Below are 22,064 nucleotides of genomic sequence, written 5' to 3' on the forward strand. Positions count from 1 at the left end.
AAACCCTAAACCCTAAACCCTAAACCCTAAACCCTAAACCCTAAACCCTAAACCCTAAACCCTAAACCCTAAACCCTAAACCCTAAACCCTAAACCCTAAACCCTAAACCCTAAACCCTAAACCCTAAACCCTAAACCCTAAACCCTAAACCCTAAACCCTAAACCCTAAACCCTAAACCCTAAACCCTAAACCCTAAACCCTAAACCCTAAACCCTAAACCCTAAACCCTAAACCCTAAACCCTAAACCCTAAACCCTAAACCCTAAACCCTAAACCCTAAACCCTAAACCCTAAACCCTAAACCCTAAACCCTAAACCCTAAACCCTAAACCCTAAACCCTAAACCCTAAACCCTAAACCCTAAACCCTAAACCCTAAACCCTAAACCCTAAACCCTAAACCCTAAACCCTAAACCCTAAACCCTAAACCCTAAACCCTAAACCCTAAACCCTAAACCCTAAACCCTAAACCCTAAACCCTAAACCCTAAACCCTAAACCCTAAACCCTAAACCCTAAACCCTAAACCCTAAACCCTAAACCCTAAACCCTAAACCCTAAACCCTAAACCCTAAACCCTAAACCCTAAACCCTAAACCCTAAACCCTAAACCCTAAACCCTAAACCCTAAACCCTAAACCCTAAACCCTAAACCCTAAACCCTAAACCCTAAACCCTAAACCCTAAACCCTAAACCCTAAACCCTAAACCCTAAACCCTAAACCCTAAACCCTAAACCCTAAACCCTAAACCCTAAACCCTAAACCCTAAACCCTAAACCCTAAACCCTAAACCCTAAACCCTAAACCCTAAACCCTAAACCCTAAACCCTAAACCCTAAACCCTAAACCCTAAACCCTAAACCCTAAACCCTAAACCCTAAACCCTAAACCCTAAACCCTAAACCCTAAACCCTAAACCCTAAACCCTAAACCCTAAACCCTAAACCCTAAACCCTAAACCCTAAACCCTAAACCCTAAACCCTAAACCCTAAACCCTAAACCCTAAACCCTAAACCCTAAACCCTAAACCCTAAACCCTAAACCCTAAACCCTAAACCCTAAACCCTAAACCCTAAACCCTAAACCCTAAACCCTAAACCCTAAACCCTAAACCCTAAACCCTAAACCCTAAACCCTAAACCCTAAACCCTAAACCCTAAACCCTAAACCCTAAACCCTAAACCCTAAACCCTAAACCCTAAACCCTAAACCCTAAACCCTAAACCCTAAACCCTAAACCCTAAACCCTAAACCCTAAACCCTAAACCCTAAACCCTAAACCCTAAACCCTAAACCCTAAACCCTAAACCCTAAACCCTAAACCCTAAACCCTAAACCCTAAACCCTAAACCCTAAACCCTAAACCCTAAACCCTAAACCCTAAACCCTAAACCCTAAACCCTAAACCCTAAACCCTAAACCCTAAACCCTAAACCCTAAACCCTAAACCCTAAACCCTAAACCCTAAACCCTAAACCCTAAACCCTAAACCCTAAACCCTAAACCCTAAACCCTAAACCCTAAACCCTAAACCCTAAACCCTAAACCCTAAACCCTAAACCCTAAACCCTAAACCCTAAACCCTAAACCCTAAACCCTAAACCCTAAACCCTAAACCCTAAACCCTAAACCCTAAACCCTAAACCCTAAACCCTAAACCCTAAACCCTAAACCCTAAACCCTAAACCCTAAACCCTAAACCCTAAACCCTAAACCCTAAACCCTAAACCCTAAACCCTAAACCCTAAACCCTAAACCCTAAACCCTAAACCCTAAACCCTAAACCCTAAACCCTAAACCCTAAACCCTAAACCCTAAACCCTAAACCCTAAACCCTAAACCCTAAACCCTAAACCCTAAACCCTAAACCCTAAACCCTAAACCCTAAACCCTAAACCCTAAACCCTAAACCCTAAACCCTAAACCCTAAACCCTAAACCCTAAACCCTAAACCCTAAACCCTAAACCCTAAACCCTAAACCCTAAACCCTAAACCCTAAACCCTAAACCCTAAACCCTAAACCCTAAACCCTAAACCCTAAACCCTAAACCCTAAACCCTAAACCCTAAACCCTAAACCCTAAACCCTAAACCCTAAACCCTAAACCCTAAACCCTAAACCCTAAACCCTAAACCCTAAACCCTAAACCCTAAACCCTAAACCCTAAACCCTAAACCCTAAACCCTAAACCCTAAACCCTAAACCCTAAACCCTAAACCCTAAACCCTAAACCCTAAACCCTAAACCCTAAACCCTAAACCCTAAACCCTAAACCCTAAACCCTAAACCCTAAACCCTAAACCCTAAACCCTAAACCCTAAACCCTAAACCCTAAACCCTAAACCCTAAACCCTAAACCCTAAACCCTAAACCCTAAACCCTAAACCCTAAACCCTAAACCCTAAACCCTAAACCCTAAACCCTAAACCCTAAACCCTAAACCCTAAACCCTAAACCCTAAACCCTAAACCCTAAACCCTAAACCCTAAACCCTAAACCCTAAACCCTAAACCCTAAACCCTAAACCCTAAACCCTAAACCCTAAACCCTAAACCCTAAACCCTAAACCCTAAACCCTAAACCCTAAACCCTAAACCCTAAACCCTAAACCCTAAACCCTAAACCCTAAACCCTAAACCCTAAACCCTAAACCCTAAACCCTAAACCCTAAACCCTAAACCCTAAACCCTAAACCCTAAACCCTAAACCCTAAACCCTAAACCCTAAACCCTAAACCCTAAACCCTAAACCCTAAACCCTAAACCCTAAACCCTAAACCCTAAACCCTAAACCCTAAACCCTAAACCCTAAACCCTAAACCCTAAACCCTAAACCCTAAACCCTAAACCCTAAACCCTAAACCCTAAACCCTAAACCCTAAACCCTAAACCCTAAACCCTAAACCCTAAACCCTAAACCCTAAACCCTAAACCCTAAACCCTAAACCCTAAACCCTAAACCCTAAACCCTAAACCCTAAACCCTAAACCCTAAACCCTAAACCCTAAACCCTAAACCCTAAACCCTAAACCCTAAACCCTAAACCCTAAACCCTAAACCCTAAACCCTAAACCCTAAACCCTAAACCCTAAACCCTAAACCCTAAACCCTAAACCCTAAACCCTAAACCCTAAACCCTAAACCCTAAACCCTAAACCCTAAACCCTAAACCCTAAACCCTAAACCCTAAACCCTAAACCCTAAACCCTAAACCCTAAACCCTAAACCCTAAACCCTAAACCCTAAACCCTAAACCCTAAACCCTAAACCCTAAACCCTAAACCCTAAACCCTAAACCCTAAACCCTAAACCCTAAACCCTAAACCCTAAACCCTAAACCCTAAACCCTAAACCCTAAACCCTAAACCCTAAACCCTAAACCCTAAACCCTAAACCCTAAACCCTAAACCCTAAACCCTAAACCCTAAACCCTAAACCCTAAACCCTAAACCCTAAACCCTAAACCCTAAACCCTAAACCCTAAACCCTAAACCCTAAACCCTAAACCCTAAACCCTAAACCCTAAACCCTAAACCCTAAACCCTAAACCCTAAACCCTAAACCCTAAACCCTAAACCCTAAACCCTAAACCCTAAACCCTAAACCCTAAACCCTAAACCCTAAACCCTAAACCCTAAACCCTAAACCCTAAACCCTAAACCCTAAACCCTAAACCCTAAACCCTAAACCCTAAACCCTAAACCCTAAACCCTAAACCCTAAACCCTAAACCCTAAACCCTAAACCCTAAACCCTAAACCCTAAACCCTAAACCCTAAACCCTAAACCCTAAACCCTAAACCCTAAACCCTAAACCCTAAACCCTAAACCCTAAACCCTAAACCCTAAACCCTAAACCCTAAACCCTAAACCCTAAACCCTAAACCCTAAACCCTAAACCCTAAACCCTAAACCCTAAACCCTAAACCCTAAACCCTAAACCCTAAACCCTAAACCCTAAACCCTAAACCCTAAACCCTAAACCCTAAACCCTAAACCCTAAACCCTAAACCCTAAACCCTAAACCCTAAACCCTAAACCCTAAACCCTAAACCCTAAACCCTAAACCCTAAACCCTAAACCCTAAACCCTAAACCCTAAACCCTAAACCCTAAACCCTAAACCCTAAACCCTAAACCCTAAACCCTAAACCCTAAACCCTAAACCCTAAACCCTAAACCCTAAACCCTAAACCCTAAACCCTAAACCCTAAACCCTAAACCCTAAACCCTAAACCCTAAACCCTAAACCCTAAACCCTAAACCCTAAACCCTAAACCCTAAACCCTAAACCCTAAACCCTAAACCCTAAACCCTAAACCCTAAACCCTAAACCCTAAACCCTAAACCCTAAACCCTAAACCCTAAACCCTAAACCCTAAACCCTAAACCCTAAACCCTAAACCCTAAACCCTAAACCCTAAACCCTAAACCCTAAACCCTAAACCCTATACCCTATACCCTAAACCCTAAACCCTAAACCCTAAACCCTAAACCCTAAACCCTAAACCCTAAACCCTAAACCCTAAACCCTAAACCCTAAACCCTAAACCCTAAACCCTAAACGAAAAAATGATACGTTACCGAAACTGGTTACATCAATTGGCGCCGTCTGTGGGAACGCACTTCAAGAAGCCTAATTATCATCCTACAAAAGCTAAGTTCTCTGCTCCCAGAAAGCTAAGCCCTCACCTTTTTAGAAATCGAAGCTCTCGCTTTATAGTTTCCATTTTTTATGAACTCAAAGACTGTGCAGTGAGCTAATAGACTATGTAGTTCTAAGATGCCCACCCGGCGGCCTGCGCCGACCTAGCACAACCTGGCACGTGTCCCGACCTGGTGGCTTGGCCCAGGCGTGAACTCGCAAACTGAAAAAGGCACCAGCCTCAAAAACAAGTAAGCAAGCTCTAGCTCTGAGATTGTGATTTCTAGCTCGCACTCTACTATGAAAGTACTGACTTATCTATCGGAGCGACCTCACCGGGTTAGCCACCCTGGGTCCTTTGACACTTAGTTCCTTTGCAGGTCTCTAAGGAGCAACAAAAGCTCCAGAGCGGACTACGAGTCCCTCCCAAAGCCTAAGGGCCACAAGAAGACCCAATCGCCTCTACGGCATGGGCAAAAGTTCAGGAGCGGACTACGGGTCCCTCCCAAAGCCTAAGGGCCACAAGAAGACCCAGTCGCCTCTACGGCATGGGCAAAAGTTCAAGAGTAGACTACGGGTCCCTCCCAAAGCCTAAGGGCCACAAGAAGACCCAGTCGCCTCTACGGCATGGGCAAAAGTTCAGGAGCGGACTACAGGTCCCTCCCAAAGCCTAAGGGCCATAAGAAGACCCAGTCGCCTCCCTGGCATGGGCAAAGTACAAGAGTGGACTACGGGTCCCTCCCAAAACCTAAGGGCCTTACTACTACTGAAAGACCTAGTCGCCTCTACGGCATGGGCAACACTACTACTGAAAGACCCAGTCGCCTCTACGGCATGGGCAACACTACTACACAAGACCCAGCCGCCTCGTCGGCATGGGCAAAGTCAAGGTGAGTGGACTACAAGTCACTCCCAGAATCTAAGGGCTAAAGTACCGAACCAACAAAGACCTCGGCGCCTCACGGGCAACTCGCTTCCAAGCAGCTCCCATAACCTAAGAAACTGAATCAGCGCTTACAAGCTTGTCAAATTACGGGCCAAAAGGGGAAATCTACTCCCTTCGCCGAGTTACTTTCAGATCGGGAGTGGAGGGCAACTAATAAGTGCGGATTTGGCCCTCCAATGACATTGTGACACCTGGAACCTCATGCCAACTAAGTGCAGCCCCTTGACAGCTAAACAACTCGAGCTCGCCACAACCAGCTCGTCACAGGCAGCTCGCCACTAGGCAGCTCGCCATCTTGTAGCCTGGCAACTCAGAACAACTAGGTGACACCCGGGACCACTTTAACAGCAACTTGTCTTTGCTAAGTTGATGGTGTTCCACCAGGCGCGGCCTGGCACTAGCGCGGCTTGGCACGAGCTGGTAGCCTGGCCCTGGAATGAGCTGGTAGTCTGGCCCTGGTGCGACCTGGCCCAGGCACGAGCTGGCAGCCTGGCCCTGGCACGAGCTGGCAGCCTGGCCCTGGCGCAACCTGGCCCTGGCACGAGCTGGCGGCCTGACACATGCGCCAACCTGACAACCTCGAGGAACACACCTCCGTACCCCGCATTTTACGGGATTGTGACTTGTAATGGCTATATTAGTTCACCAACTCCCCGGTTCTGGCGAGAAGGGATAGTTTTCCCGTTTGATGGCATTTCACCCACCTAACACGTAAGCCAGTCCCATCACAGCTGGGATCCAGGAACTGCTCCACCTCACCCCCCAGGGGCAAAGGTATGATGCAAAATGAGGCAAGATGATGCAAAATGATGCAAAATGATGCGAAAAGGGATGAGTAACCTCTGCTCTCTAGCTCTCTCATTCTCTTATCATCTTCAAGCTCTCTACTACTATATTGCGCTAACTTAGCCATCTGAGTGACCTCACCAGGTAAACACCCCTGGGTTCTCTGATTTGGTTCTCGCAGGTCCCTCAGCTCCTGCCGCCTACAAAGATGAGCAAATCATCGCCAGCAGGGAGTAGCCAGATCACCTCCTACCGGTAGCAGTTAGGTTGCACTACACTAGGGAGCTCGCCATCAAGGTGGCTCACCTCCAAGCAACTCATCAAGGTAGCTCACCTTCAGGTAGCTCATCAAGGTAGCTCACCTTCAGGCAGCTCATCAAGGTAGCTCACCTCCAAGTAGCTCATCAAAGTAGTTCACCACTAGGCAATTCGCCACTAGGGAGCTCCACTTCAGCCTCTGAGTCACAGGCCACTTGGGAACAGACGAGATGATGAGGTACTTAGCCAAAAAATTGACACATCACAAAAAAATGATACGTGATCGGAACCGGTTGCTTCACATGTCATTGCTGAAATTTTGGGTTTTAGGTTGATTTTCTTCTTATCATGTGGGTTTGATGGTTTTGAAAGCATTCCCATTGCTGAAATTTCTGGATTTTGAAAGTTTCTTTGATCCCCAACATGTGAAAAATGTTGGTTTTAAAAGCTCTCTCATTGCTGAATTTTCTAGTTTTTTGGGTTCTTTTAGTCCCAAGTATGTGAGACATGTGGGTTTTAAAAGCATCCCTATTGCAGAAATTTCTAGGTTGTGGGTTCTCTTTGACCCCAACATGTGAAAAATGCAAGTTTTAGGATTATGTTCATTGCTGAATTTTTGGGTGTTAGTGTTTTATTGTTTCTAGAATGTGAAAAATGATTATTTTGAAAGCATACCCATTGCTGAAATTTCTGGGTTTGGGTTCTCTTTGATCCCAAAATGTGTGAGGAATGCATGTTTTTAAAATCATTACATTGCTAAAATTTCTGGGTTTTGGGTTCTTTTTAATCCAAATGTTTGAACAGTGCTTTATTTAACAGTGTGTTCATGGCTAAAATTTCTGGGTGTTGGGTTCTCTTTGATCCCAAAATTTGAGGAATACATGTTTTTAGAATCATAACATTGCTGATTTTTTTTGGTTTTGGGCTCTTTGATCCCATTATGTGGAAAATGCATGTTTTTGGAATCACAATATTGCTGAAATTTCTGGGTTTTGGGTTCTCTTTGACTCAAATGTGTGAAGGATGTTTGATTTAAAAGCATGTTCTATGCTGAAATTTCTAGGTTTTGGGTACTCTTTAATTCAAGTAGTGTATGATTTTAGAAGCATCCCTATACTGAAATGAGAGGTTTTATGTGGCTTTTGAACTCTTTTGTGATGGATGTGTTGATCTAAGGACTTATTTTAAATACTGAAATGACATGCTTCTTAATGGATGTTGAAAGGTTGATACTTACAAATAAGCGTGATGGTTCTTTGATCAAATTATAGTGTTGATCTTGGAAAATCATCTATGCTGAAATGTGGATTCTCACATGTTTTTTGGAAACAATGTTTGAATGAAATAAACTTTTGGGGATGGGATTCTATGATGAAATAAGCATATGAATAATGCATGCAAAAAGGGTTAGGTGTTTGGGCTGAAATAGAAAGGCTCATGTTGATCACTTAGGCTAACAGGAAACATGTCACATAATGAGAAAGCCTAAAATTTTAATCTTGGAACTCAAATAAAATATGCAAATTGGGGTTAGGATGAGAACTTTGGGGTCTTCTAATTTTAGGTTGATAAGTGAGTAGTGTTATTAGATGTTCCTAGGGTAATCAGAATACAATGCAAACAAATTGAGTATCATGTTTTGTGAAGTAAAAAAAAAAATCAGCTTTAGGATAGAAGTTTAATCTCTCTTTTTCTCATTAATAAGCAATAAAAGAAAAGACCTCGGCTAATTCAGTTTTGGTGAGTGTCTTTTTGAAATTCTTGACTCTTGAAATGGTTTATTATACAGACATTGGCGGAGATTTCAGTATTATTCTTCGGGTGTTTATTAACCTGAAATGCTGAAATTAGAGTGAGTTTCTAACATCTTAGGTAGGACTGTACTCTCTTCAACTTGATTAAATCATTGGTCTTTTTATTGTGGAGATGTTTGAGAGAATTTACAACACTATTCTTTGAGGATAAATATGATCAAATGCTGAAAAAGGGGGGAGTTTAAAATCTTTCAAGAAAAATAATCTTGTAAAGCATGAAGAAGTCTTGAAAGCTCACTTAGAGTAAGTAATTCAGGCCTTATAGGAAATTGAATAAAGAGTGTCTTAAGCTGAAATGTGTTCAAGATTCAAAACAAAAGACAAAAAAAAAATGATGAATAAAAAATAAACAAAAAGAATGAAAAATCAAGTCAATAAAAAAGCAAATATTATCGTTTAGGATAAGAAAAATAAAAAGAGGGATTTGCATCCAATAATTTCACATTCCAAATAAATATACTCTCCTAGATTGAAAGTTCAATGTATGTAAATATCTCCTTTGTGTGATTTGTTTTTAATGAATGTGCTCTTTGCTTAATGTTTAGTTTTGTTTATTGATCTTGTTATTTACATTTTATATATGATGATGTATTTAGCTATGTTTCTCTTACTTCACCTTTTGCATGCTTGATCTCACTCACCATTTGCATTAGATTCTAGTGTCCTATTTCCTAATAGGAGGGGGGAAAGTATATGCTAGGCCATTTGGACAACATCGACAACCGAAAAACCAACCACCAACTTGAGAAGCCCGCTTGTCCAACGGGTGGAGGTTTGAAGGCTGGCTACCTTGTTGGATCCTTGTGTCTAGAGATGAATCGTATTGACCCATGCATTTTTCACTTAAAACCCAATTTTGTATCTAGAATGGAATAGAGAAGCTACCCTCGTTTAGGATAGGACACGTGTGTTGATTGTTGAGCACTTTGTGGATAGCAAAAAAAAAGGAAACAAAACATGATAGGATATAAAAAGGAAGAAAAAAAGAAAGAAACAGAAGAAAAAAGAAAAAAGAAAAAATTAAAATAAAATGGAATAGGAAATGTAGTAATTTTCTTTTGATTAATCAAGATGAGAAAGGTAGTAATAGCACAAATACACATAAAAATAACAAAAAAATTAAAAAATAATATTAAAAATAAAAAAAAAAAGAAAAAGGAAAAATTTAAAGATTGAAAGGGGACTTTTGTTTTAAGAACAGAAAAAAAAGAAAGAGAAAAAACAAAGACAAAATAAAAGGAAAAAAGTAAGATATAAAATATAAAATAATCCAAATTATCAAAATTTAAAAAATCATTAAAAACTAAAAAAGAATAAAAAACTCAAAAGAAAAATAAAAAAAAAAGAGAGAAAAAAAGAAAAAAGAAGAAAAGCACAAAAATATCAGAAATATATAATGATGACTACTAAATAAAAAAATAAATGATAATAATAAAGTAAGGGGATCGGAAATTGTGGAAAAATAATAGCATGAGTGGATTTCTTGTCATGCATCAATTCTTTTGGAGCTTATTCCAGTATATCTTGTTTTTTGGAGAAGATAATGCTATCAAGTGAAAAAAAAAATAAAGAAGAAAATGAGTAATGTAAAAAAGAAGAAAGCGGAAAATGAGAAATGATGATTGATAAATAAAATTGAGATGCTAGGATGACTTAAATTGCTTGGAGTTTATCTTGGAAAGTTTGATGAAGGTATGTTGCTAAGTAAAAAAATGTAAAATAAGTAAAAAAAAAAAAAGATTGGGTTCCCTCTTTCAAGTCTTGAGAAGAAAACTGAAAGTTCCAAGTATAGTTGCAATTTCAATCCTGTGAGTTTTTTTCTTTTTCTCTTCAAGTCGTTGGGTCTATCCCCGTGGCGTTGGTAGTAAGGTTTTACAATTTCCCAATCTTCAATCATCCCAATTTGATGTAGACTTGCCCTCAATGATCTCCATTCGTTGGATCACATTTTGTAGTCTTTTGTATAGAAAAGAGAAACCCATCGAGATCTCTTTCGGGTTTGATTATCTCACCGTGTAGTTGGTCTCGTGTTATGTCCTTTGTAATGCTGCCAAGATAGTCATCTCTTGGGAACCTAGTTTCCACTTCTGTTAGGTATATAGGGTTTAAGTTGCCCATGGACCATGGTATCCCAATTTAACAAGACTTTCCAATAGATTCATTTTTGTTCCAGGAGACCATACTTGAATGGTGTCAAGTTGCTTGGGGTTGTACCCACCATTGGTTTCAATTTGAGGTGTTTAAACAACTCGGAATTCAGAGCTGGTATCAAACATAGCTCGTGCAGCTGCAGCAGGATTTGAAAAAGGAATTGATCGTGATTTTGAACCTGTTCTTTCCATGACCCCTCTTAACTGAGACAGAGGATCAATGCAGTCAATTATGTGGGTGGCGTAGCTACCGAGATCAATGCAGTCAATTATGTCTCTCCTAGAAGTTGGTTAGCTACCTCTCATTTTGTTCTAGGATTCTTCCTATTCGTGGGTCATTTGTGGCATGCGGGAAGGGCTCGTGAAGGGTCTTTTCTACCAGAGTGTGCCATCCTTAAGAGTTCAGGCTGCATATTTTATCTCCGAGTTTTCCTCTTGGGAGTGCGGAACAGTGGAAGGTTCACTGACAGCCTAAGAAATTATGTTTAAGCTTCTGTATAGAGGTGCAACTTAGAACTTGTTCGCGAAGTCAGAAGCTTAGGGGAGCCTGGAGCGTACAATCATCCTTCGACTCCTAGCTGGACCAGCATTGTATAACGCGGGGAGAGTGGTCTGTTTAGCATCCAAGGGCGTTGAAAATCCTGACGGGACAATCTCCAGCTGTATGGCAAGTCTGTATTTCTGTCTTTTTTCTTTATTCTCTAGAGAAGTCTTAGGAGAAACACTTAGCCTGGGTTGAGTTCCGCCAGCCTCCTGTTGTCAATATCAGGCCTGTTCGGTACCTCTAGAATTTCACTATCAGGTCTCTGTTGTCAAGATTTGGGTTTAGTACTGCCAACAATCATGTCATTCAGCCGTTTAAAGACCGATAGTTTCGTTTCCAGTGGCGTCATTGCCTGCCTATTGTGGCCATGATTTGGGGTAATAGAAAGTCCCTGGGGTTGGTTGATATCAGCTCGCTTGTTTTCTGTTGAGTCTTCTAGGGGTTACACTAGGATGATTCTAGCTTACGTGGGACTATATTGGGAGAATGACCGATCAGTCCAGGGTTAGAATTTGTAGGCTCAAAGTACTGTTGGGGTAGGTGCCAGCTCAGAATTGATGCCAATCCACAGGCGGGCGTTAATGCATAATGTGGGTTGTGAACCTTTTGAATATTTATAACTCTCTGCAGTAGAAATCAGAAATCTGCATTAGGCAAATCCGTACCTCTCTGTATATTTTATTGTTGTTGTCAGCTTAAAACAGTTTAGGAACTCATCAAAAATCTGGACTGAATCACCTATTCAGAAGCCAATGTCATGGATATCACCCCACCTAAGCTTGGAATCAATAGACCTTGAAGTCCTCGCATCTACGTTTGAATGTCCAGCAAAGTCTCCCTCTCATATGCATACAAAAGGTTTGTAATTTAATTCATGTACGTGGATGTCCTGCAAAGAGATCGTACCATGATCCAGGGCACATTCTTTTCAAGTTCACATATGTGGGGCCACCCTAAAACGTCATACAATACATCCCAACCATGTATTAGAAACATTTCCTGATGACAATTACGGGAGTTTTTAATACACATGGGGTGTTGATGTGATCTCATTTCATCCCTGTAGTAATTGATTAATTCCAATTTGAAAATCGAGCTTTGTATTTAGCTTTGGACTAATTAAAAGTATTAAATCTGAGTCTAGTGTTAATCCTGGGTATAGTTTCAATTTCAACCACTCTTTTTAAATTTCAAATTTCACCATTTTCTTATTCACACGAAGTTTTTCCAAGTTTCAATTTCAGTTGTAAAGACAACCATTAAAGTTAAGAGTTGTTTCTCCCCCTCAACCTCATCCTTAGGAACTGAAGCAAGGTGGTCTCTCCGTTTACTCAAATCTTCCCCATTTTTTTTCTTTTGATCTTGGTTTTCTTAATGGGTATCAAATTTGGTCTTCTATGGAACATCTGATGATTTATCACTAAAAATCCTGTGTTTCAGCGTACACGTAGGTTTTTGTACGCCATTTGTTCTTATAGTCGTTTTTTTCTCTCTAGAAATGAATAATAATCCACAAATCAACAAATAGATTAATTAGACCAGACCCAACGACGTCGGTGCTCTTTCGTCGCAGATTTGTTGGTATGCGATATCGAACAAGGGGGAAGACTGTTCGGCTCACTTGCAACACTCAACAATGGCGACAGAAGGGTCCTTTTTGGATCGCCTTTAAGATTTGCTGATGGAGATTCAAGGAACTTGTTTTGCTTTTCTTCAAGACTCAACAATGGCGATGCCTGGAACTTGTTTGGATCTCCATTTCCTTGAGGGACTATTGGGAATTGGAATCACTGAAACTTGGAAGAGAAGCTCTGAGGCGAGTCTAAAGACATTGTCTTTAGAACGTTATTTGCCCCCACTCAGTTATACTGAGTTTGCTGTTAGGTTACAAGCAAATCCGTTCCCATGGTATAATAGAGCCTTGGGCAATAATCTACAACCAGCAAATTTGAAGAGTCTTCAAAGAAACCTTCAAACTTTTTTTTTATTATTTCACACAATAAATGGGGAATTTGAATTTTCTCCTCAGACATGCCTCACAACCCTTGCAACCCTGTATTATTTTTTTTTTTTTGATATCTTGTGAAAGGATCACACAATAGGGGATAACACACAGGTGCAGGTGGAATTCGATGCCAAGTCTCCACTACAACCAGCATGAGACCTTACCAACCAACTGGTTGGCACCTTGTTGCAACCATCCATTGGGAACATCTTCCCACAAATGGAAACATAACTCATGATATGACAACTCAACATATTCCCAATTTAATTTGTTTAAAATAACTCATGGTATAGTGTGTCTAACGACAAGAAATCAAGGGAAAATAAAAAAAAAAAAAGTATTTTTTTCTATATCGAGAGAATCAATATTTTTTTTTTGGTATTCAGTGCTATGCACCATTAATAACTTTGCCCTGACCCCTTTTTCCCAAAGCACTGATTGCAGGATTTGATTCTGCATCAACGTTGGAACAAACCAGCTAACACACTAACGAGCCATCCCTCGGTTGGTTGAGAGAATCAGTACTTTGGACCATGTTTTTAGCCAAAATTTTTTCCAAGTGATGAGAGGAATTTGAAGACTCCTTTTGAGCTCAAAACTGCTTTGCCACACAAACACCCTGAACTCCTTTCGAGTTTCGAGCTCGTTTAGGAAAATTTACAAACCAATCCAAATTGAAAACCTGCAAAATATAACTTTTGTACCCTATCAAGCAGCACCTGTATGATGCATTCATTTCTAACATGGTGATGGTATGATGCTCTTTTTTTGGCATCTTTGTTCAATTATTTACTTATAGTGAACACAAACTCTCGTACCAATGGCATCAAACAAGTTGGTTAAACAATAGGATAAATCGTGCATGGCATGATACATTTGCATATCGATAGGCAGAGGATCTAGGGAACTTTCCTGTTTGCTGCAGTGCCCACGTTTAGAAAAATCCCATGCAAATGGCAGATAGAGAGATAGCAAGAGTGCATACACACATACACACTTGCAAGATAGAGAGATAGCAAGAGTGCATACACACATACACACTTGCAAGATAGAGAGATAGCAAAGAGTGCATACACATATACACACTTGCAAGAAAGATTGAGAGAGAGAGAGAGAGAAAGACCCACAATGTAAGACCATGAAGCTGAGTTATATTAGCAAGATGGCAATAATTGTACAAATGACGGGCTAGGGCAAGTCCGGGCAGACTCGTTAACTTTTCAAACTACCCACATCGCCTGGAAAAAGCATGCCAAGCAAGATACATCCATTTCTACAAGCTTGGTCGTGGAAGTGGCTTTGCCACCACTTGTAAAGACATACCCGGACCAGGCCTCCAAAGTTCTGTAATTATGCCAGCCCCACTGTAGCATCCCAAAACAAAGAGATTCCATTTCCATTGAGATTTTCTAGGTCCAGATTCACCTGTACCGAAACATGAAGGAAAGTGGGAAGAACTATTTCTCGACCAAGTGTGGTAGAGGCCTGGGATTTGGTGGGATACATGAGTTATCATGGCTACTTGGAGATCTCAGGAGATGGTTCCATCGATCAAATACTATCCGCCCTCCACGACCAATTCTTCCATGAAAACGGTATCGCAGTTTAGATGTCTCATTATCAACTGGAGGAGTTGGTGGTGCAATGCCTGCAGCAGCAAATTTTCCAGGATCTAGAGGTCTTGTGAACAAGAAAACTGGCTCAAGAGGATCCTGCATTAATCCCACACTAGGTTGCATTAGCAATGAATTTCCATGCAATGGGAAAATAAAGAAAATATAAACTGGAACACGATATTCATGAAAAATGCTTAGGAGGCCATATCAAACAGTACTCTGAATAAATTGTAGTGTAGGGGCAAGTTGCATATAATCTACTGGTGAACTGTTTCTATCGAGTAAAGGTTTCCATCCCAAATAAGAATTTTGTAGATCCTGTCTTGCACTGCCACTACCAAGCCCAGATAAAAGGTCCCAGCTTAATTCAATAAAGCTCTAATTCCAACTATTTTTGGATAAGCTGCAAGAATCCTGTCACACCATATCACTCAAGAGCCATTTATGCACCACCACCAAGTCCAGATAAAGTTGAAAAAGAAACTTGTACAAAACTCCTGTACAGGAATCCCATTTGTTTCAAGCTACTAGCCTATACAGAGAATGGAGAAGGATTTGAGAAATCAGACTAAAAATAGTTGGACTAAGGCTTGGTCACTTTGGTACGTTTTCTTATCATGGCGCTCAGAGCAATTGAGAGGGAAGAGGGAACCATGTACTTACTGTTTGGCTTGCCAGTCCTTGCTACTATCCAAAAGTTGTGAGGAAATAGGAAAAAATAAAAAAATAAAAAAGAAATATAACTTGATCTTGCAGAATAAATATATTTGTATACCCTTCTATGGAACCATCCATGAGGAAGATGCCGCCATCTCAACTCTCAACTCTCGTTTCATCCGCCCTGTTGGGATCAACATTGTCTTCGGGTCCATGAAGGACAGATTTCCTACTGCAGCTGGTCGAATACAAGGGCGACTATTTTCCATGTCATCAGAGTCAATAAAATCATCCTCACTTGATCCAATTCTAGAAGAGATGGGTGGGAAGCCTGGGAGTGCCAATCCATCTTCAATGATTTGTGTCTCATGCTGAAAAGCCATGACAAATTGCCAATTAATTGCTCGGTAAAGATCACTATCAGCCGTGACAAATTCCCTAATATAACTGATATGATTACTGTAATTTAAGAGGCTGTTGATTAGTATTTACATTATTTGTGTGTATTGTTTATTTTAATTTAGATCTGGAGGAATATATGTTTTTTCTTTACAACACACACTCTCTCTCTACAATTCTCTTTCTTTTTCACCTGTTTCTGCACACCATATACAGCATAATCTGTACATCTCTGTTGCAGCTGTGATCTTTCCTCCAACATTCCTTTGCTTCAAAAACTGCAAGTACATCAGTCCTGGTCTGCTCTCGGAGCATTCAGTGATTGTATAATCCATCACAATAATTGTTGTGATGGTGTTAAGCGATATTATACTTAAGCGATATTATACTTTTTATTGGCACAGATTGTGAGGGATTATGAAGCTGTTTGTGAAGAATACTTGATCACGAACTCTGGACTCAGGTGATTGAAGTTGCTGTTTGGCTTAGTGTAATAGAATTATAGGTGAGCAGATCTGGTTGACGGTCTAAAAGACCTTTTCTGTGAAGTATAATCTGTGATTTGTGAAGTGAAGCAAGAAAAAGTGGTGAACAAATGGGTGATGATTATTTTAAGCTAGAATTTGGTGAAAGAGAACGGAACCTAAGCTAGAATGGGTGACGATTATTTTAATATCATGCTGTTTATTGATTTCATATCATTTCGGATGACTTCCATAAAATTAAATGGAAGTAACTTTGTTGTCTGGACAGTCTTTAAGATTGACCAGTGCATCTCACCAAAAGGCACAATACGACTTTCTGAAGACTGCAGATTACAGTCAATGGTCAAATCAAATGTTTGACCAGTGCACCTTACTGTTTGGCTAAGGCATGTGTGAGTGATAGTAAAGTTTTGGTTAGAGGTAGAAAACTGTCTAGCTGTGTCTTCTTTCTTTTAAAGAATTTAGGGAGTTCAATTAATAGATTTCGGAACAAAATACAAGTACAGAATGATCAAGGGCAGTTTAGGAAGTTTATAAAGATTTTGTAGGATTTAGAAAGTATATATTATCTTTATCTGTTGATATATTTTCTGGTTGTTGCAATAAAGTTTTGAGTTTTCTTTACTATTCTCCATAGCTGATTTCTATAAAGGGATTGTTCTTCACTTTTGATTGACATTCTTCAAACAATTGCTGGAAAGCGCCTTCCATTAGCTACAGTTAGTGAATTTTCTTATTGTTTTACCACTATTACAAGGTATACCGCCAACTATATAAAACTTTTGGAAGATACTGGTGGTCTCATCTAACCTGAAAATCCTCATCCAAGCATGAACAACAAGGGCCTATGGGTTTTCTCAAGAAGAGGAAAAAATTCTATGAACCTGGTCCCTTGTTATCAGTTTATCACAACAGCACCACGGAAGACAGTGATTGCTAGAACTGAACACTTCTTTTGGTCTCCAATTTTATCAGAGTTGCTTGTTTTACTTTGGTAAATGTAGAGAACACTGATGTGGGCCCCACAGCTACGGTCCCATTGTGTTCGTAGGGTAGAAGATGTTCTAGTCTGCCTAGGGTTAGCTATTGGTCATTTAGTTGTTTCAGTTGTCATTTATTTCAGTCTTATTTTTTGCTCTATTTGTTATGTAAAGACTAAGGGCAGATCTGTACTTTCCATGTAATGAGCATAACCTATAAATATTAATTAAAGTGGCAGCGGCAGAACATTAAGCTTCTGCTCCTCCTTTCAACTCTTGTGTTCTACTGCTTCTCCTCCCTCTTCCTCTTCTTTCCTCTTACCTTTCTTCTTATTTTCGATCCTGAAATCCATTAGGGTTCAAGACTGATAACAGTCCTGAACTTCTACTTGGTATCAGAGCTAGGGTTTCTCATGTGAGTCTAGTCCAGCCGACCACATGAGAACCATCTAAGGCTGGAAGCTGAGAAAGCAGAGTTCGTTGACTGGTTCTTGGAGATCTCCAGAGGATTAGCAGCTGTTTGAAGAAGTGCCACAGTTGCAGCGAGTTGGTGATCAGGAAGAATCAGAGAAGGCTAGGGTTCGGGTAACCTTGGTAGGCAGCGAACTGCATCCTATTGTAAGTCTTTTATTTTCTGAGAGAAGTAATATCAGAGAAGATAGGTTGGACCTATCCAGCAAGGGTGGCCGAACCACTCTAGGGTTTTATCTCTCTATTCTCTAGGGTTTTGTCTTATCCCTGCGGCAAACCCTAATAGTTCTCCTCAACATTGATCAGTTTTAGGGTTTCATATTAACCCTAATACAAACCTTATCCGTATGGTACTGTCTGGAGTGTACGGCTTTTAGGACTGATTAAAACCTCAAATTGGCTTCAGCATATCAGATTGTTCTTCAAACTGTTTTTCAGTTTTCTTTTGGGGTTTCGAACACTTCTAAAGGGGTGAAAACAGTTCGGACTGTTGCTGTTGTGTGTGGCTATTGATTTCAGATCAGTTTTATACATGTTTCATGCACATCTACTGTGAGTACAGATTGGTTCTATACTGATTTTGTGATTGTGGCTGGTAGTCCTAGTGCTGGTTTTGACTGTAGTAACTGAAGGGATGAGAGATCCATCCTATGGACGCCCAAAAGATTGCGGAATAAGGGGCGAATTTCAAAAATTTTTCTCTCCCTTCAACTGGGAATCGTATTCCCCATTTAGAAAATCATATTTTCAAGGATCAATTCTGAACCATAAACTGAACCAGATCTGAACCAAAAAGGAGTGGGAAGGATTATACCTGATACGGAGAAGTAATATCTCCCAACGAAGGTGTTCACGCCCAAGGAAGGATCCAAAGACTGCTCCCACTGAAGATGGCGCAGTGCAGGTGGAGCAGAATCAGCAGTATTCTTCTCCAAGAACTCTGTCCTTCGCAAGAATCAGCAAGATGGTACGTGAGCACAGCTTCCTTTCAATCCTTTCTCAAAGGACTGATGTCAAGATCCAATCTTGACTTCTCCCACAAGTGGAGATCGAACTGGCAAACAGGGCGGCAAGAACAGGGAGGCGGCAAGAGAGTATTTGCAGGGAGCAGAATTCTCTCTTCTTGATTTCAGCACTAAAGAAAACCTGATGATCTCTGTGTGTCTTTAGGCTGCCGCCCACTTCTTCTTTTATAATCTTAAAGGTATCAGCTCCTAATCAGATTAGGAGTTGCTAATCCAAATCATATTTGGGTTAAAGTCCCTTTAAGTGATAAGGGATAATCCTTATCTTATCTGGAGATCAGATCAGCCATCTCCTAATCCGATTAGGAGGTTTCCAGATCTAAATCTTATTTAGATCTTGGACTCTCTAAGTGGATAGGGTCTAAGCTCAATCCTATTAGCTGATCCACTTCAGATTTCGCCCCTTTATTAACAAAATAAACAGCCCAGTTCGAAATGGGCTTTAGGCCCATTAAGCTTATGTGCTCACTTAACCCTCTTAACTGCTGCCCAGTTGGGCTTCCTTGTATGGCGTGGGACCCAAGCATTGATCTACACATCAGCCACATGGGTTCGGCCCAGCCTTTGTTACAAGGCCTGGCCGAATACACTGTTAAAGACAGTGCACCCCCTGAAACCCATCAAATGGGCTCTACGGGCCCAACACTTACCCTAAGAGGTCCCTGGGCCAAGCCACCTTGTAACACCCAGGGACTGTGGGCAGATGCAAGATTAGCCCATTAGGTATTATCCTAAATGGTCTTACACTTAACCTCTCAGCCCATAATGATCATACACTGCCCGACAAGAGAGGACCTCTCCCTCGGCTGCAAGGAACAGTGTTGCACTCTCCACTTATGTGGATCCCGGGAATTAAAACCTTTTGCAAATATTTTAGAAACCATATATATACTTTTATATCTTATATAAAATATATTTTGCAAAACAAATCTCAACGGTTGAAATCGGCTGCCAGCAGTCTTGGTTTCCATCAGTGAGAGTGCATCCCCGATCATTACATTTGTCCGGGCTGATCCTGTCACTATGATCACCCACTCAGATGAATTCTCGGACTGTCCCAACATACCCAGGTTTTGACCCCCGCTAAGGATCTCACTGATTGGTACATCAAAGATAGCCCAATCCGACACCTAGTGCAGTATCATAATCGAGTCTAGGGGTCGGGTGTAACTTTCCAGTTTTGCCCATCAATCTCCAAGGTCCAGGGCAATATTGGAAATCTGGTCCAGTTCAAAGATTCAATTAATCCTACACTGTATGTGCCTAGGGTCTCACCCTGGCAGCTGAGACAGGCCACCCCAACCGACTTGGTGGCACTACAGTGTCAGCCTTGTCAGGATAGGTCTCCCCAGACTAACCCACTGGCTGTGAACATTCTAAACTAACACGAGTCTCATTAAGTGTCCAGTTTAAGGGTATTACACAGAAACGTACCAAGGGAACATGAATCAAATATGTATCTTTATTCATTTACAATAAACTCATAAAGTACATCATTCTGATTGAAGCTAAGGGCATACAAAACTGTCTAACAGTAACCCTAATTTTGAGACTTCTGGTTCTTGACCGAAATGGAGTTTAAGAATTCGGCAGAAGGCAATTTTGGGAACAGCAGTTATGGTGGTGGTTCTGAGACAGGTTTTCAGATTACAACCGTAAAGTTTGATGGATCAAACTATTTGGAATGGGCCCAATCAGCCATGATGGCTATTGGGGGAAGGGGCAAAGTAGGGTATATCTTGGGAGATGTGGCAGAACCTTCCAAGGGAGACCCTATGTATACCAAGTGGGTCCAAGAAAACTACTTGGTTATGACATGGCTCTGTAATTCTATGCAGCCCCATATCAGCCGAAATTACTTATGGGCAAAGACAGCCAAGGAGATATGGAATGTGATGAAAGAGACTTACTCCCAACCCCTTAATGTTGCCAGAGCATATGAATTGAAATGTGAGGTGAATTCCCTTAAACAAGGAGAAAAACCGGTGTCGGTCTACTTCTCTACCTTGAAGTTCCTGTGGCATGAGATTGATCACTTAGAGACTCTTGAGTGGGAGAGTCCCGAAGATGCTTAGATACATAGAAAGCACATCGAGACAAACAGAGTGTTTGAGTTCCTGGCAGGACTGAATTCAGAATATGATATTGTGAGGCAGCAGATTTTGACCAGAGATAGTGTGACCCTCTCTCAGGCATACTCCTTAGTGCACAGTGAAGAGACTAGGAGGAAAATCATGATGCAACCTCAGCCGCTTACACTTGCCTTGGTAGCTATCAAACCCAAAACAGAGGGTGATTCAGAGAGGGACAGAAAGAAGGAAGATAAAAGGGATGTGGTGTGTGAGCATTGCAAGAAACCTAAATACACAAAAGAAACATGTTGGAAGCTGCATCCACATTTGGTCCCGGCAAAGTTGAGAAATAAAAAGGGTAATGCTCATGTGGCTATGACTACTGATTCAGCATCCTCATCTAGCACAAGAGGCACACCATTAGAGACCTTAGCTGCAGTTCGGGCTGCTCTAATACAAATGGAGAAGGAACTTGGCAGTTCAGCTCAGTTACCGCAGTCATCGTCAGCCCCGGCCACATCGGCCTTTGCACACTCAGGTACTCGAGCCTCAGCCTACCATGCCTCTGCTCTAGGTACTACTGAACCTTGTTGGGTAAGAGATTCAGGTGCATCCGACCATATGACTAGCTTGCCCTCCTTGTTTACTACTTATTACTTATCTTCTGGTAGGGATAAAGTATCTATAGCTGATGGCTCTCTTGTCCCTATTTTTGGCAAGGGTGACATCAAACTGTCGGATACTATATCCTTGTCCTCTGTCTTGCATGTCCCTAAACTGGATACTAACCTCCTTTCCGTTAGTAGTATTAACAAACATTTGAACTGCTCAGTAACTTTCTTTCCTAACCGATGTGTTTTTCAGGACCTGGAGACGAAGAAGGTGATTGGGACTGGCCATGAGACGAATGGGATCTATCTGCTCGGGGAAAGTTCTCGTCGGAAAGAGTCAGTGGATAAGAAGTTACTTATTTCTCAGGTTGTGAGTCCGGTTATGCCAAAGCATAACCGATTGGGTCATTTATCTTTTCGGTCCTTGAAGAGTCTGTTTCCTACTTTGTTTGAGTCTGTTGAGTCATCTCAGTTGAAGTGTGAAAGTTGTGAGTTTGCTAAACATTGTAGAAACTCTTATTCATTGAGTAATAAAAGGAGTAATAGTTCTTTTGATATTGTGCATACTGATGTTTGGGGGCCATATCACATTCCTTCT

At 41.1% G+C, this 22,064-nt stretch overlaps 1 protein-coding gene across 1 annotated transcript in view; it reads right to left on the minus strand.

Moving 5' to 3' along the window:
• Positions 1–14,281: 14,281 nt before the first annotated feature.
• LOC104590428 (uncharacterized) overlaps positions 14,282–22,064 on the minus strand; it is a 101,386-nt gene continuing 93,603 nt past the window's right edge. The window contains 3 exon segments of the mRNA XM_088892887.1: positions 14,282–14,862; positions 15,542–15,586; positions 15,588–15,794. Coding sequence (XP_088749013.1) covers positions 14,608–14,862; positions 15,542–15,586; positions 15,588–15,794 — 507 coding nt within the window. The 3' untranslated portion in view covers positions 14,282–14,607.

Source organism: Nelumbo nucifera, chromosome 8 (genome assembly GCF_055504915.1).
Source record: "Nelumbo nucifera cultivar China Antique chromosome 8, China Antique-T2T, whole genome shotgun sequence".
Lineage (NCBI taxonomy): Eukaryota > Viridiplantae > Streptophyta > Magnoliopsida > Proteales > Nelumbonaceae > Nelumbo > Nelumbo nucifera.